Here is a 12736-nt window from a genome sequence, read left to right as displayed (position 1 = left end):
GTGTTGCCCCCTCTACTACCAGTGCCTAGATTAGTATCAATGTCATCTTAATGCTGCACACTTACCTGGAGCCCCTCCTCAGTGTCCCAGTAAAGAAGGCAACCATGATTTAGACCCTAGGAAGATTTTAGGTGATGTCTTGTTCTATTGCTGTGCATGTATATCAGAGTAGAAGTGACCAAGTTACGTGCTGAACAATTCCTTCTTTCTGGAACCACACTCCAACATCAAAGCTCATTTTCCAGGGAACAAATGAAAAACAACAGCAAAAACCCCTCTCACTCCAAAGCAGAAAGCAAATTGTCACATAACTAACAAAGCTCTGCCTTAACAGGAGCGTCTCCTACCCACAGAATCTTGTATAAGCAGGACTGGTATGTCTTCCCAAAACTGGATGTTTGCTGGCACCAGAAAAGCACGGCTGGAACCAATGCTTGTGAGGTTACCATTTGTTTGTTATCTACCACTAGAATGGCCTACATGAAATGCCACCTTGAAACATCTGTAGAACAAAGTGGCATGGGATTAGTTAATGGTATTCTACAAAGCGACGATCAATAAACATAGAATCTTACAGTTTGGTCATGAATCATCAATTTTTAAATTAAAAATTAACACACAAACATTACTGTTTCAAATGAATCTGATTTCTCCGTACTGCAACAGCTCTGGACTGTTTGTATTAAGTTTTGGAGTATCAGCTCAAATGTGCTTGGAATCAGATGGAATAAAGGAAGGAAGTTTCCCAGGACTTTTCCCAGGTCTCCTGGCACTGCACCGTGCAATTGGGAAAACGATTATGTTACGTGATTGTCTGTAGGCCAGGACCTGCTTTGATTAAAGCATCTAATCGCATTACTTGATTAGATTCTTTAATTGAACCAGGTCCTCTCCTTTTGATAGCCTGAAAATATAACGTTTTTTGACTGCATCCTTCAGGCTGCTATAATATGACAAATATGCCTACTTATTCTGGCGTGGGAGGTATGGCTGCAAAGCATGTATCTGGATATGCAGACAAATACAGTCTCTGTGCTCATTTCTTGGTTTTGATGTAGCTGTTCTTTAAACTCTGGGGCTTGTTACTATTTTTAACTTCTTACTGGCTATCAGGACCCAGCAATAAATCTGTACAGCCTCTTTACATGGTCCTAAAAGCAGTTTCATATGCTCAGTGCTGCACGGAACAGTCCTGGAGACTTTCTCATCACGGACAGAAAATCTGGTTCTCTCCTTCAGCTTTTACAACTGTTTATAAAAAAACCCAGGGAGAAGATGAGCCTTTGGCAAAAAGAAACTGAACGTCATACAGCTGTCACAACCTGATTTTCACTATAAACTGGAGCATTTCTCACAGCTAGTCTTCTATGAATCAGTATTTGCTATCCATCACAGATTATACGTTAACTTTCCAGGGGCTGCTCAGTCCCTTTTTTCTGGTAGTCGCTGCTGCTGTGACATATCCTGGTGTTCCCTGCCAGGTGCATAAGCGCGGGTTCTTGTGTCTTGCTTCATCGCATGGAAAGGACATCAGCCCAGTTTCTTACTTTGCGTTCCTGTACTCCTGTGCAAATTTTACTCCCTTGCTTGCCAGTCAAGGAGAGGTTGTAATGACGAGTGCGGGAGATTACAGGATTGCCAGACCAAGATTATGCAAAGAAACTCACAATTGAAGAAAAGTTTGCAAAACTTCACAATCCGTAAGTGTCTGGATGAGTGCCATAAGATGCTGTTAATTGCCCCAGCTTGAAGGACAAAATGTACCTTCATAAGACTTTTTTCACTTGAACATTAAAACTAGCTACAGAAAATGCAGGTTCTTTGAGAATAAAAAAACCAACAATGTAAAACTCAACACATTATGAAGAAAATTAAACCTTTTCAGATGTGAGGAAAGTGGAGTGTATTTTTATCCTGTGGAGTAAAACATTTATAGAAGTGGGCATCCTTTACACTTCAGAGCAGCAGTAACCTGGTGGAAGCAGGTTGTTAACATTGAGTGTACTAATACTTTTAGCAATTCAGCAGAGCAGAAAGTGACAGCATTCTTGTAAAATTTTCAAAAAAATTAGGAACAGTAGATGTACAATTTTTCTGCTAATTGTGGCAGAACTATATCTTTCAATCTCTTCTTATATCTGAAGTAAAAAAGACAAAAAAGCTTTCTCTATTCACTGTGCAGTGATGCTTGCCATTGGAGGCAGAAGAGATAAAACTCTGTTCCATCTGGAGCCCTGATCCCAGATAATTCATGGACACTAAAATGCTGAAGTGAGAAGTAAATGAGTTGAACTGCCAGGAAAGATGAATTTTTACTCTGCACAACTAATGGCAAAGTGTCTTCTGAGAAATTCCTTTCAGATGCACACCTGCACTGAGACCTCACATCAGGACTGTACTCAGTCCCTTACCTTTCTGTACTGAGACTCCTTGAAGTCCGATGGAGACTTTGACCGTTCCTCTAAATAAATTACCAGCCCAGAGTGCCAATAAAGTGGAACTGCAATCCAAAACTCTAATCCTAGAAGCTGCATGCTGGGATGCTGCCTAACCCTAACATGTTTAAACACTGTAGGGCCTGAGTTTAGGCATGGGAAGCCAGGTAGCCTGGAAGACCCTGAGGTTCCTCAGTGTTGGCAGCCCTGAGTGGCTTGATTAAAATCAGTGTTTCATCAGAAAATGGCATCCCTTTGGCTGTTGAGGCAGGTGCTCTGGGAGTGTGCTAAGAGGATGCACTTCCAGGCAGGTGTTGCTCTGCCACCCTGCTAATGGCATGGCCATGTGAAGGAGGGAGCTGCCTTCGCACCCCTTTCACTCAGCCAAGGCTCTGGTCTTTTCACTGGGCTTTTGGGGTCAGATATGGCTGTTCCTGATACTGCTGGAGAAGAGGAGGTGCTGGACTGAGAGGATGGGCAGCTCAGAAGAGCCTAATCCGGAAGGAGAGAGCCTCAGGGCCTGGAAAGGAAAGCCAGGGGAGTGGCAAGGTTTGTGACAGCCAGGGTGTAGATTGTGGGTATTAAAATAACTTATGGTGTTTCTAGTTAAAGCTTTTTCCAGTCAAGTATGGATTATCTGGGGAGCGGTCAGGTTTTTTCCCTGCTTGAGGGGAATACAAATGCACTCCTGGGCATTAAAGGGGAGGAGGTGCTGTGGTGAGGATAAAGGAAACTATGGGTTCTGGGATTCATGGGGTCCAGTCCTTGTGTCCACTCCAGTTCATGTGCTGCTTAAAGTACTTGAGCAACCCTACCTCTGCTCTCCTCTTTGTAAAATGACCAATTTCTGTTTTAAAGAATTTCTAAGTCTAGTGATGGAAAGAGCTGTAGAAGAACTAGATAGTAGTAGGAATAATAATAATAATACCTCTATCATTCATGTTCTTCTGAATGGCTTCTAAAAAAAATTCTGAAGATGTTCAACTAAGTAATTGTTATTCTAGTATCCCTGTAACATTGTTTATTTAGGGGCATGGAGAAGTAGTATATTGCAGTATATATTAATGTATGAATCCTGCTTTTTTTTTCTTGTACACTTAGAATTGTGTTATTGTTAACAGGTGATTTTACGGTGTTATTACTTGATATCAGCTTGCTTTTGCTTGCGTGAGAAACCCCACTGCCTTAGATAAGCTATTTCTGAGAGTAACTGTTAACCTGTAGGAACAGATACCATACAAAGGAAAGTGTTGATGGTGGTATCTCCCTTCCTAAGATGTTGGGCATGGCTAACAGCCTGGCTTTTATCCTGCTGTGAAGGAGGACAATAATAGGATAATTCTCTTAGAGATCACATAGCAGGGCTGCATATTACCATATAAAACTAGCTCAATAAAAGGTGGACTGAGCTGAAAGGTCATCTTTTTGCTGTGTGGTAGTCAATGCCTGTATTTCAAAGCCTTACTGCTAGTCAGAAGCTTCTCCAGAATATGTGTTTATGTTATCCACTGTGAAAAACTGTTTGTGTGTAAACTAGCAAGAAGGTATAGAACTAAAAAAAAACCCTCCTTCCAGCATCTCCTGGATTTGCTGAACTCCACAAATATTGGCACTTTATACTGGGCAAGAATTTGAAAATTAAGCTGTTAATGAGATTGATTAACTCAGTTCAGCATATTTGAAGATTAGTATTGTACTCATTCCTAGGCTTTATTTTACTCCATTAAAAATGACTCCTTGGCTTCTGCTGATCACACCTCTGAAATATTTCCCAGTAGACAAGTCATTATATTCCGACACTTACGTGTTTGCCAATCATTAAGTTTTGATAATCGCACGCTCCCAGGTTTTAGTTCTCCTGTACTTTATCTCTTCCCTTTTATTAGCTGTATCTGTTGTTATGTCTTTCATGATACGATACCTGAGGTTTTGCATTTACACAGTGTTTCAGTCCCTCACAGACAAGTTGAACGTGTTTGGAGCATGCCTCTAGGATCGTCAGGGAGGGGGCAGGTGGAGTGAGACCTGCATGATGTGTCTTGGACAGTCTTGGATGTTTGTTTGGCACCAGGCTGCTTTGTCCAGGGAAAGCTGAGATGATCTGGACCGTGTGTGGAAGCAGAACTGTGGGATTTAGGAGCCCTGGGCCACAAATGCAGTTTTTCACTGCACTCTGGTAACTCTTATGCAAGTCAGTATTTCAACAGAAATTGTCAGAGGTTTGCACAGTTGATATAAATGCCTAGCCTCTATTTAATCCTACTTCAAACCCTTTAGTCCTTTTTTGGTTGATTTGCTCCTTATTCTAGATGGAGCTCCATGTTTGAGAAGTGTCATATATTCCCATATAGCAACCTTAGTAATATCTGACAGATCGACAAGTTCTCAGGGACTGAAGACAGCCAGCAATACAAGGAAGGCCTTGTTATCCTGGAAAGAGCTTTGGTCCGAGAGAGTGAAGTATTTGAGGAGCACATACCATCCAACAATTTCTGAAAAGACTTGAGTCTTGTCAGGTTTTATTCAATTAAAACTAAAAAATAATAAAAACAGTGGAGATCTATGTATCATAGATACAAAACTGTCAATCTTGCAAATAGTCTTGAAAACACATTGATTAATTTTGTGGATGGAGATTTGTGGCTCCCTTTTGAGTGGCTGGGACAGTAAAATCTTCTTCTAAACTCATTGTAGTAGAAGAGCAGTATTGTAGAGCCTATTCAGTCTTACTGAGTGAGTTTATTTCTGCCTTATAATTTTTCCCACGTGTATATGGTAAAGCTTCCCCATTGCTAACTTGATTACTGTGTATTATGTTAACTGCAGGTTGCAGCCTGCTAAAAATGCCCGAAGGCAAATTTGCTTTCCCTACAGTTTCAAGTCTCCGCCCTCAAATATAAAAAAGGGATTTTCCTATGAGCATGACTTAGAAGGCTTACACATTTTGCATCTACAGCACTTTTGCAACTGTTCTGTTGTGAGGAGATAAATGAGTGAGTGAGCTTTCAGCTGCCTCTTTTGAGTTATGATAGCAGACTGTCCATAGAGGCAAGTAGCTCAGCAGGAGTGACCTTTCTGCACTTATCAACTCTGAGATGGCCACACAGATGAATCCAAAAGTGCTGAAGTTGGGGAAAAAAAATCTGATTAAGTACCACTCGTTGAGCTTAGGCCAATACAGGTCTTTAATATGATTGCATAATGCATAATAGAGTGTATTATTTAGTATTACATTAGTGAACCAAACTCTTCAAGCATTACTCCCCTTTTCTAAGTTTCTGAATCAAAATTTCATATTCCATTATTCAATTAATTCAATTTCTATTCCATTAAATCTTTAATAAAAATGAACTTGTGGTTTGAGATCTGAATGGAGTAGATGTGTGCTTCCTGCAGCCTGTCAAACAGCAGCAATGAACATCCCAGCTATGCAGAAAAGGCACAAAACTTATAAAGAAAGAAAATAGAACCAGGAAGAAGGATGTGTAAAAGATCATCTCCTTTTGCCATGAGCTAAATCTCACCCCTCAACCTGAAAGGATCAGCAGGGTTGGAAGCAGAATCTGCTTCATATCTCATTTATCTGAGGCACACAAGCCGTTGGATGAGGGCCATTAGAACTAGGCAAGCCAGTATTGGCACGAGGCCTCTTAAGTAATTATTTTCCACTCTCTTTGTGTTTTGCTATAACCCTGAAGTCTGCTTCCATAAGTACATCTCTGAAGCAGCAGATGGCTATTTCAGAAACAATTGCCTTTGTCTCTGTAATTTGCATTGCCTGTGCCCTTGATAATACATTCATTGCTTCTCCATCCTGTATTCTGAGCAGTAGGGCCACTTCTTGCTATGCCTTCCCTCTAGATATACTTCTACCTTGCTTATAGCTGGCACACAGTGAATTAATACATTTCTCACCAGATGGAGAATTCTACTTTACTTTCATGGGTTACTTGCCCAGTGATTGATTTTATTTTATTTTATTTCAAGTTAGTGGTAAAGGTTTGGTCTAGATCACCTGCAGTTCAGTTCATCACTGAGGAAACGGGTGCTCTTATTATCACTTGGTCTTTAAATCAAGGCTGATACTTTCTTAAGCAGAAAGCATTAATTTAAATGTGAACTGTAGGGCTTGATTCTGTTCACCTGTAGAGGATAATTTCTGCTGGTGCAGGAGCCAATAGCCTAAATTTCCTGCCTTGCATTATCTGAAAGTTTAGAGCAGTCCCTTCTGCCTTTCTGATCTTCTCTTCTGAAGAGTGTGATGTGGCTGTGGAGTTTTGGATGAGAGTAATTACACGCTGTTGAGGGATGGTTAGATGGTTTAGGTAATCTTCCTCAGATCCTGAAGGCCAACATGGTGTGGTGGTTTTGTTTGGTTTGCATTTTTTTGTGGGGTGTTTTTGTTGGTTTTTTTCTTTCTTGTGGTTTTGTTTACTGCCATTTGGTTACCTGATGCTTGTCTGTCGCTATAGGGAAGCTGCTGTGCTTATGCTGGAATAAAATGTGAGGAGCCTGTTTCTATCAGCCAACAAATACAGCTATGTAGTCCCTCACTCCAATCTTTGGCTTTGTGGGAAGGTACCAGCATCCTTATCATGACCATCTAATGCACACTGGTACATGCCTTGTCTTTTGGAGGTGTGGAACAGGTTCATAAGACCGCACTGGGTCCATGGGGCAAGAGTCACGTAGTTGCACTCACAAGTATACCAGAATGACAGCTATGTGTAGTTTGATTCCTGTGGCAGGGATCTCCACAGAAAAAAATGTTTTGGTCTGTAGGTAGCCAGACCCAGCTACACCAGCTTTTCATGTAGCACCTTGTGTGCTGCTGGTAGGTTTGACTGTTAGCCTTGCAGAACACAAATAATTAGCCCTGCACTTGGGCTCTTGCTTATTTTGGGCTCTCAGCTAGGGCAGACATTATTTTGAAGTACATGATTCACATCTGGTAGGTGGATGCTTCCATGTGCAGCTGCCAGTGCTGATTGATCTTCTCTGGATGAGAGAAAACTTGAACTGTTTTGAGATTCATGACTGTTTTTCCAGGACTTGTGCACGTTAGAGATGGTAAGGCTGCAGGCATCTCTTGCTCCTCTTCTGTATCGCTTTATCCTAGAGAGGACTGCCTGCCTTGTAGACACCCAGTGATTTCTTTTTACCACTTTAATGCCAGGATTAGTGCTATTCTAAAGCCATTGCTCCTATTTTCAGAGTGGGTTTTCTGGTCTTTACCTCCTGCCAGTTGAGAGTGAGAGAGATAAACGAGCCCCAGCTTTGTCTGCTGAATCAGTTTTGAATGTGTGTGTCGGGTGCCAACATTAGTAAGCACTGCTATTGCAGAAGATAGAGATTAAGAAACAGAATTTACTCACTGTATTCTTAAATAAGCACACCAAATACGTCTACTTCCAACGCCATAGCTGTGTTTGTGTTAGCTAAGGGCAATACCCAACGTCTGATAGTATCACTGGTGCAACTGAATGGAAAACACGGGTATCTCACTGCTCCTAAGAAACGTCAGAATTGTTTGCTGTGTTGTCAGCATGTTAAGGTTATCATTAATGGTTAGGCTTTTTTTCCCCTCCCCCCCCCCCCCCCCAATTGGATTAACAGAGTGTTCAGTAAGTGGAGTTCATAGTAATCCAGGGGTGCTTTCCAAAGAAAAAGGGTTACTTAGATACCTCAGTTAGTCCATCTCCTGACCAGCAGCATATCTCATCTATGGCAGAGCCAAGCTGACTTTGGTTTACTGGTTGTTATCTCTGTATTTCTAGCTGAGACATTCCAGCGGTAACTTGCAAGGTGCTTGGCCATGGGTGGCTATGCTAGCTGTGAGGAACCAGCCCTTCAGGGCTCAACCTGATGGACTCAACCTCTAGTGAATGCAAATCAAACTGCTGTGCTATTTAGCTGCGTAGCTAACCTAGAGGCAAAATGAAGCCCTGCTTCTGGTGCAATTTTCTCTTTAATGATACTCATCTCTCCACTGCTCGCCCCTGGAATTTTGACTGTGCTGTGATTTTCATGTTTCTTCTTTAAGTACAGAAGATGCATTAGAAATGAAACTTTCACATGGTCAGAAAAAGAATGCATCCCAAGAGTGGTTATCTCCAGTATAGTTTTACTTTTAGTCATCTTGAGTTACACAGAGAGAATGCCACAGTCAGTGACTCCGCAACATTACAACATGCACTTAATCCTAATAAGGAGGGAGAGGCTGCGGCTAACAGGTTGTTTTTCATCTCATTTCAGTTCTAAACAAGCTGATAGTCAGTTCTGAATCATGAGTTTGGAAGAAAACTTGGTGCATTTGTCAGGCCCAGCATTATTTACAGGAACATTTTTGTTTCCCCCTGGGGAGATAGTGACCCACAGATACCAAAGTTACCCAGAATCCAAACCAAAACCATGCTATCCCATTTTATTTCAAATTCATAACTCAGATCAGGATTGTCAAAAAGGTTCATTTAGTTTATATACAGTTCAGATAGGCTTTGGAAGAATATGAACTGATTTCTCAGTGTGTCCCTGGTGTGGGTGGATTTTGTATTGTTTCATACAGAACTAGCCTGAAGATTTGTGTTTGGTATTGTGGCTTGGCCATTTGAATCCAGAATTCCCAGGCAGCCTGCAAAGGAGTGTTTTCTCAAATTTTTATTTATTTATTCTCCCCAAACCCTGTGTCCTGCCAGGACACTACACTCGTACTTGCTTTCTGTTCCAAAGACAGAGTATTCTGGCATGCTTCCAGTTTCTGAAGCAGAAGACTCCCAGGGAACCTGCTGCACAGGGTGATAAAATACAATCTGATTTTACCTTCCTACCTTTCAGACACTGTCCCACACGCTCCTGGTACACCTTGCAGTCATGGCTAGATTGAGCCATGCTGAGTAGCACTTTACTCAACAAAAAGTCCCACTAATTGAGGACAGAAAGTGTGTTTGTCATGGTGTGGATGTGAAAGAGCAGTTAGAAATGGAGGAGAGCAATTAAGCAGCCAGTCAACCAGTGTCCCTTTGTGCCTGTACATGGAGTGTGCTTTGGCCAGTGTCCTCCCACGTGTCCTTAGGGGTATGCCTGGGGAAGGTCACTTTGATGGGTGAAGCCAGGGAGTGCTTCAAAAAAGGTCTTTAAGTCATTGCTTGCTAAATTCCTCCTCTGGTGACGGCTTTGCTTTTATAACCTGCCCTTTCTGCGCCTGTCATGTGCAGTGGAAGGTGTGTTCAGAAGCTGAAATTTCCATTCTGTTTAATCCTCTTGTGCCCTTTGCTTTTGTGCGTCTTCTGAGCCCAGACTCCAGCATGGAGCAGGTTGAGAAGGAATGAGAGGCAGGTGCGGGTGGAGAGGGACCCATGAGCAGGGTCTCTGGGTGAGTGAATGAGGCAGCTGGGCAGCGGCTCTGTGGGGAGGTGGTGGGGTCAGGCACACATGTGGTGCTCAGGAGGTGGTCGGTGTGCGATGGGGAGTTGGCAGCCCCGTAGGTAGAAGACAAAGAGGTGGGTGTGTGGGTAGGTACTGGCAGAGGGGGAAGCAGGGCAAGGAGTGGGGGGCACGCTGGAAGGGGAAGGTGGGCAGGCAGAGGTACAGGGAGGGCTGAAGAGCTGGGTCTGAGGGGGCGAGCCCAGGAGGGTGGGTGGCAGGGGAAGTGGGTCGGGGTGAGGTGAGGTGTGGAGGACAGGGGGTGTTTTAGGAGGGGAAGTGGGCAGGAGGCCGAGCAGGGTTAGGCAGGTGGGTGTTCCCAAGGAAGTGGGCGCGGGGTTGGAGGAGGGTCAGCGGGCGGGGTGCGGCGGGGAAGCGGGCACGGGGCTGGGGCGGGCTGTGGGGGGTGCCTCAGGGGCGGGAGGTGCCCCATCGCCGGGGGCCCCGCCCGGGCCGCGGGGCAGCCCAGGGGCCGCGGTTCCCGGCAGGGCGGCGGGGGGCGGGCGGGAGGCGGCTCCGATAAAGGGCCGGGTGCCGGCCGGCGCGGGCAGAGCGGAGCGGCTCTGGCGGCGGCTATGGGGATGCTCAGCCTGCCGGGCTTCCTCTCCTGCGGGAAGAAGAAGGTGGGGCGGCCGGGGGGGGTGGCTGGCCGGCCGGGGGCACCCGGACAGGTGGGGTAGGGGGACACCTGGGTGGGTGTGGGGGTACTCGGGAGGTATGAAAGCACCTGGTCAGGTGTGGAAGAACGCAGGCAGGCGTGGATGCATCTGAGGAGTTAGGGTATGGGGGTGCCCAGGTAGGCGTAGGGGCACTTGGGCAAGTAGGGTGCAGACACCTGGGCAGCTATGGGAGACTGGGCAGGTGCGATACCTGCTAGGCAGATACCTGGCCAGGTATGAAACTATCTGGGCAGGTGAGATCCAGACAAATGTGGGCGTATGGGGGCACTGGGGCTGGAAAAAAGCACCTGGAACTGTGAGAGCTGGAATGAGCACCTGGGCAGGTATGGGGCACCTGGGCAGATGTGAAATGTACCTGGACAGGTGTTTTTAAAGTGGGCATACAGGTATGTGCTGGCGTGACCATCTGAAGTGGTATGGGGGCATCTGGGTATGTGCAGGGGCAGAGTAGAGGGGTCCTCTGGAGATGCTGCCCCCAGGAGCTGAAAGCACAAGGGACTAAGGTAGGAGCTGGGCAAAACTGGCCATGAAGATTGTTTGGGCTCTCTGGTAGGACCCTCTCTAACAGGCCTGTGCTGTCCTGCCAGAGATCAGCTGGACTGGCAGTGCACCTGGTTCTGCCCACCCTGTCTAGCTGCCCTGCCCAGCAATGCCAAGGAGAAACGAGGATATGACTGCCCCACTTGCCTATGGAGTGATCCTGAGCCTTTCCTCTTCTTCTCTTCCAAGGACTTCAGTTTATCAAGTGACAAAGATGCCCACGCCAGTGACAATGATGAGAATGCGGAGCGTGGCAACTGGTCAAACAAAGGCGACTACCTGCTCTCCATGGTGGGCTACGCTGTGGGCCTCGGCAACGTCTGGCGGTTTCCCTACCTCACCTACCAGAACGGCGGAGGTACCTATATTGAATGGCAATGCTGGGTGGGCACGCCTTGCTATCCCCAAGAGAGATGAGGGCCAGCCCTGAAATTGGGCATGTTTTGTCAAAGCTGGATGTGAGCATCACCCTGGGAACTGGGATAGCACCTGCTGATGGGAATGGGAAGAGGAATAAGAGGCCTCTCTGTGCTTTTTGGCTACCAGCTGAGGAGGGAAATAGTATTTACTTTTAATTGCAAACTTCCACCTGAGAATTCCAGAACTTGTCTCATTTACTCATGACCAACATGCATCTTTTTGTCAGTGCCAATATCCTCTACTTACCTAAATAGCTGTTCTCTCTTCCCATTGCTTACCTCCCTGTTATGTTTATAGAGAGCAACTGAATTCCCTCTCAACCTTTGTTTTGCAAGGCAAACAAGCTAAGCTGGAATAATTATCCAGCTTAATAATAATCTCTATCAGATACTTGGTAAGTGTGAGGCAGAGAGCCTCTACCTGCTTGTGCGATGAACTAGTGCCAAAGCCAAATGGAGGCACTGGCTTCCCTGGCAGCTCTTCCAGAGCTTTGTCTACTTGCCAGGGAGCCACTGGTAATTAAGGAGACCATAAATGCCAAGTAACTGCAGAGGACTTACTTGTCTGTACTTACTTGCTCTGCCTGACAGTCATTAGAAGTCACCATCTGGACTGTAAATGCAGCACAGCCCATACAGCTGCATGTGGAACACAAGGTGGCATTCTTGGTACAGAAGTTTTATTGGAGTGAGTTTGGCTGGGTTGCGTTACTTACAGTTTTGTTGAAGAAAATTGTGAAAACAAAATAAGTGACATTAGCCCTTCTACTAGATTTTTTTTTCTTATCTGCTACAACAGAAAGTTTTACATTAGAAGCATATTTGTACTGCTACTTGTAGCCTGCTCTGTGCCCCTTGCCCATGATTGATAAAGACAACTGTTACATCCTTGTTTCGAAACACAGGACTAATCCAGTTAATTCTGTGGGACTATTTACTTCCTTAAATTACAACAGGTATTTGCAGTTCCTTGCAGAACTGGGTCCTCAATTGCTTTAAGTTCACTGAGAGTGAAGAAGACAGATTTCTGCGGGGTATCAGGTTGTGTTTAGGAAACCTGTGCTCTCACTTGCCCTATCTTCTGCGCACACACAAAGAAGTGCCAGTCCCTTTCACAGAACAGGGCTGTCATTGATATCAGGTTAATGTGCACTTTAAAATGGACTCAAACAAGAGCCACGCTGAGATGCTGTTTGACACAGGAGTCAGCCAACCGTAGAAAATAATTTTCATGCTTTCA

At 44.9% G+C, this 12736-nt stretch overlaps 1 protein-coding gene across 7 annotated transcripts in view; it reads left to right on the top strand.

The window, feature by feature from the left end:
* The window catches only part of SLC6A14 (solute carrier family 6 member 14), a 100370-nt gene that overhangs the window by 50006 nt on the left and 37628 nt on the right, over nt 1-12736 (top strand). For 4 of the 7 annotated variants that reach the window (XM_075763228.1, XM_075763230.1, XM_075763232.1 and 1 more), the window contains one exon: nt 11267-11435. In XM_075763228.1, coding sequence (XP_075619343.1) covers nt 11267-11435 — 169 coding nt within the window. Of the gene's footprint in view, nt 1-9371; nt 9771-10396; nt 10481-11266; nt 11436-12736 lie in introns of those variants that run through there. The other 3 variants (XM_075763229.1, XM_075763226.1, XM_075763233.1) reach the window with 2 other exon arrangements.

The sequence above is a fragment of the Balearica regulorum genome, chromosome 11, assembly GCF_011004875.1.
Source record: "Balearica regulorum gibbericeps isolate bBalReg1 chromosome 11, bBalReg1.pri, whole genome shotgun sequence".
Taxonomy (NCBI): Eukaryota; Metazoa; Chordata; class Aves; order Gruiformes; family Gruidae; genus Balearica; species Balearica regulorum.
The sequence above is the reverse complement of the archived record's forward strand: the minus strand, read 5'-3'. Positions and strand labels throughout refer to the sequence as shown.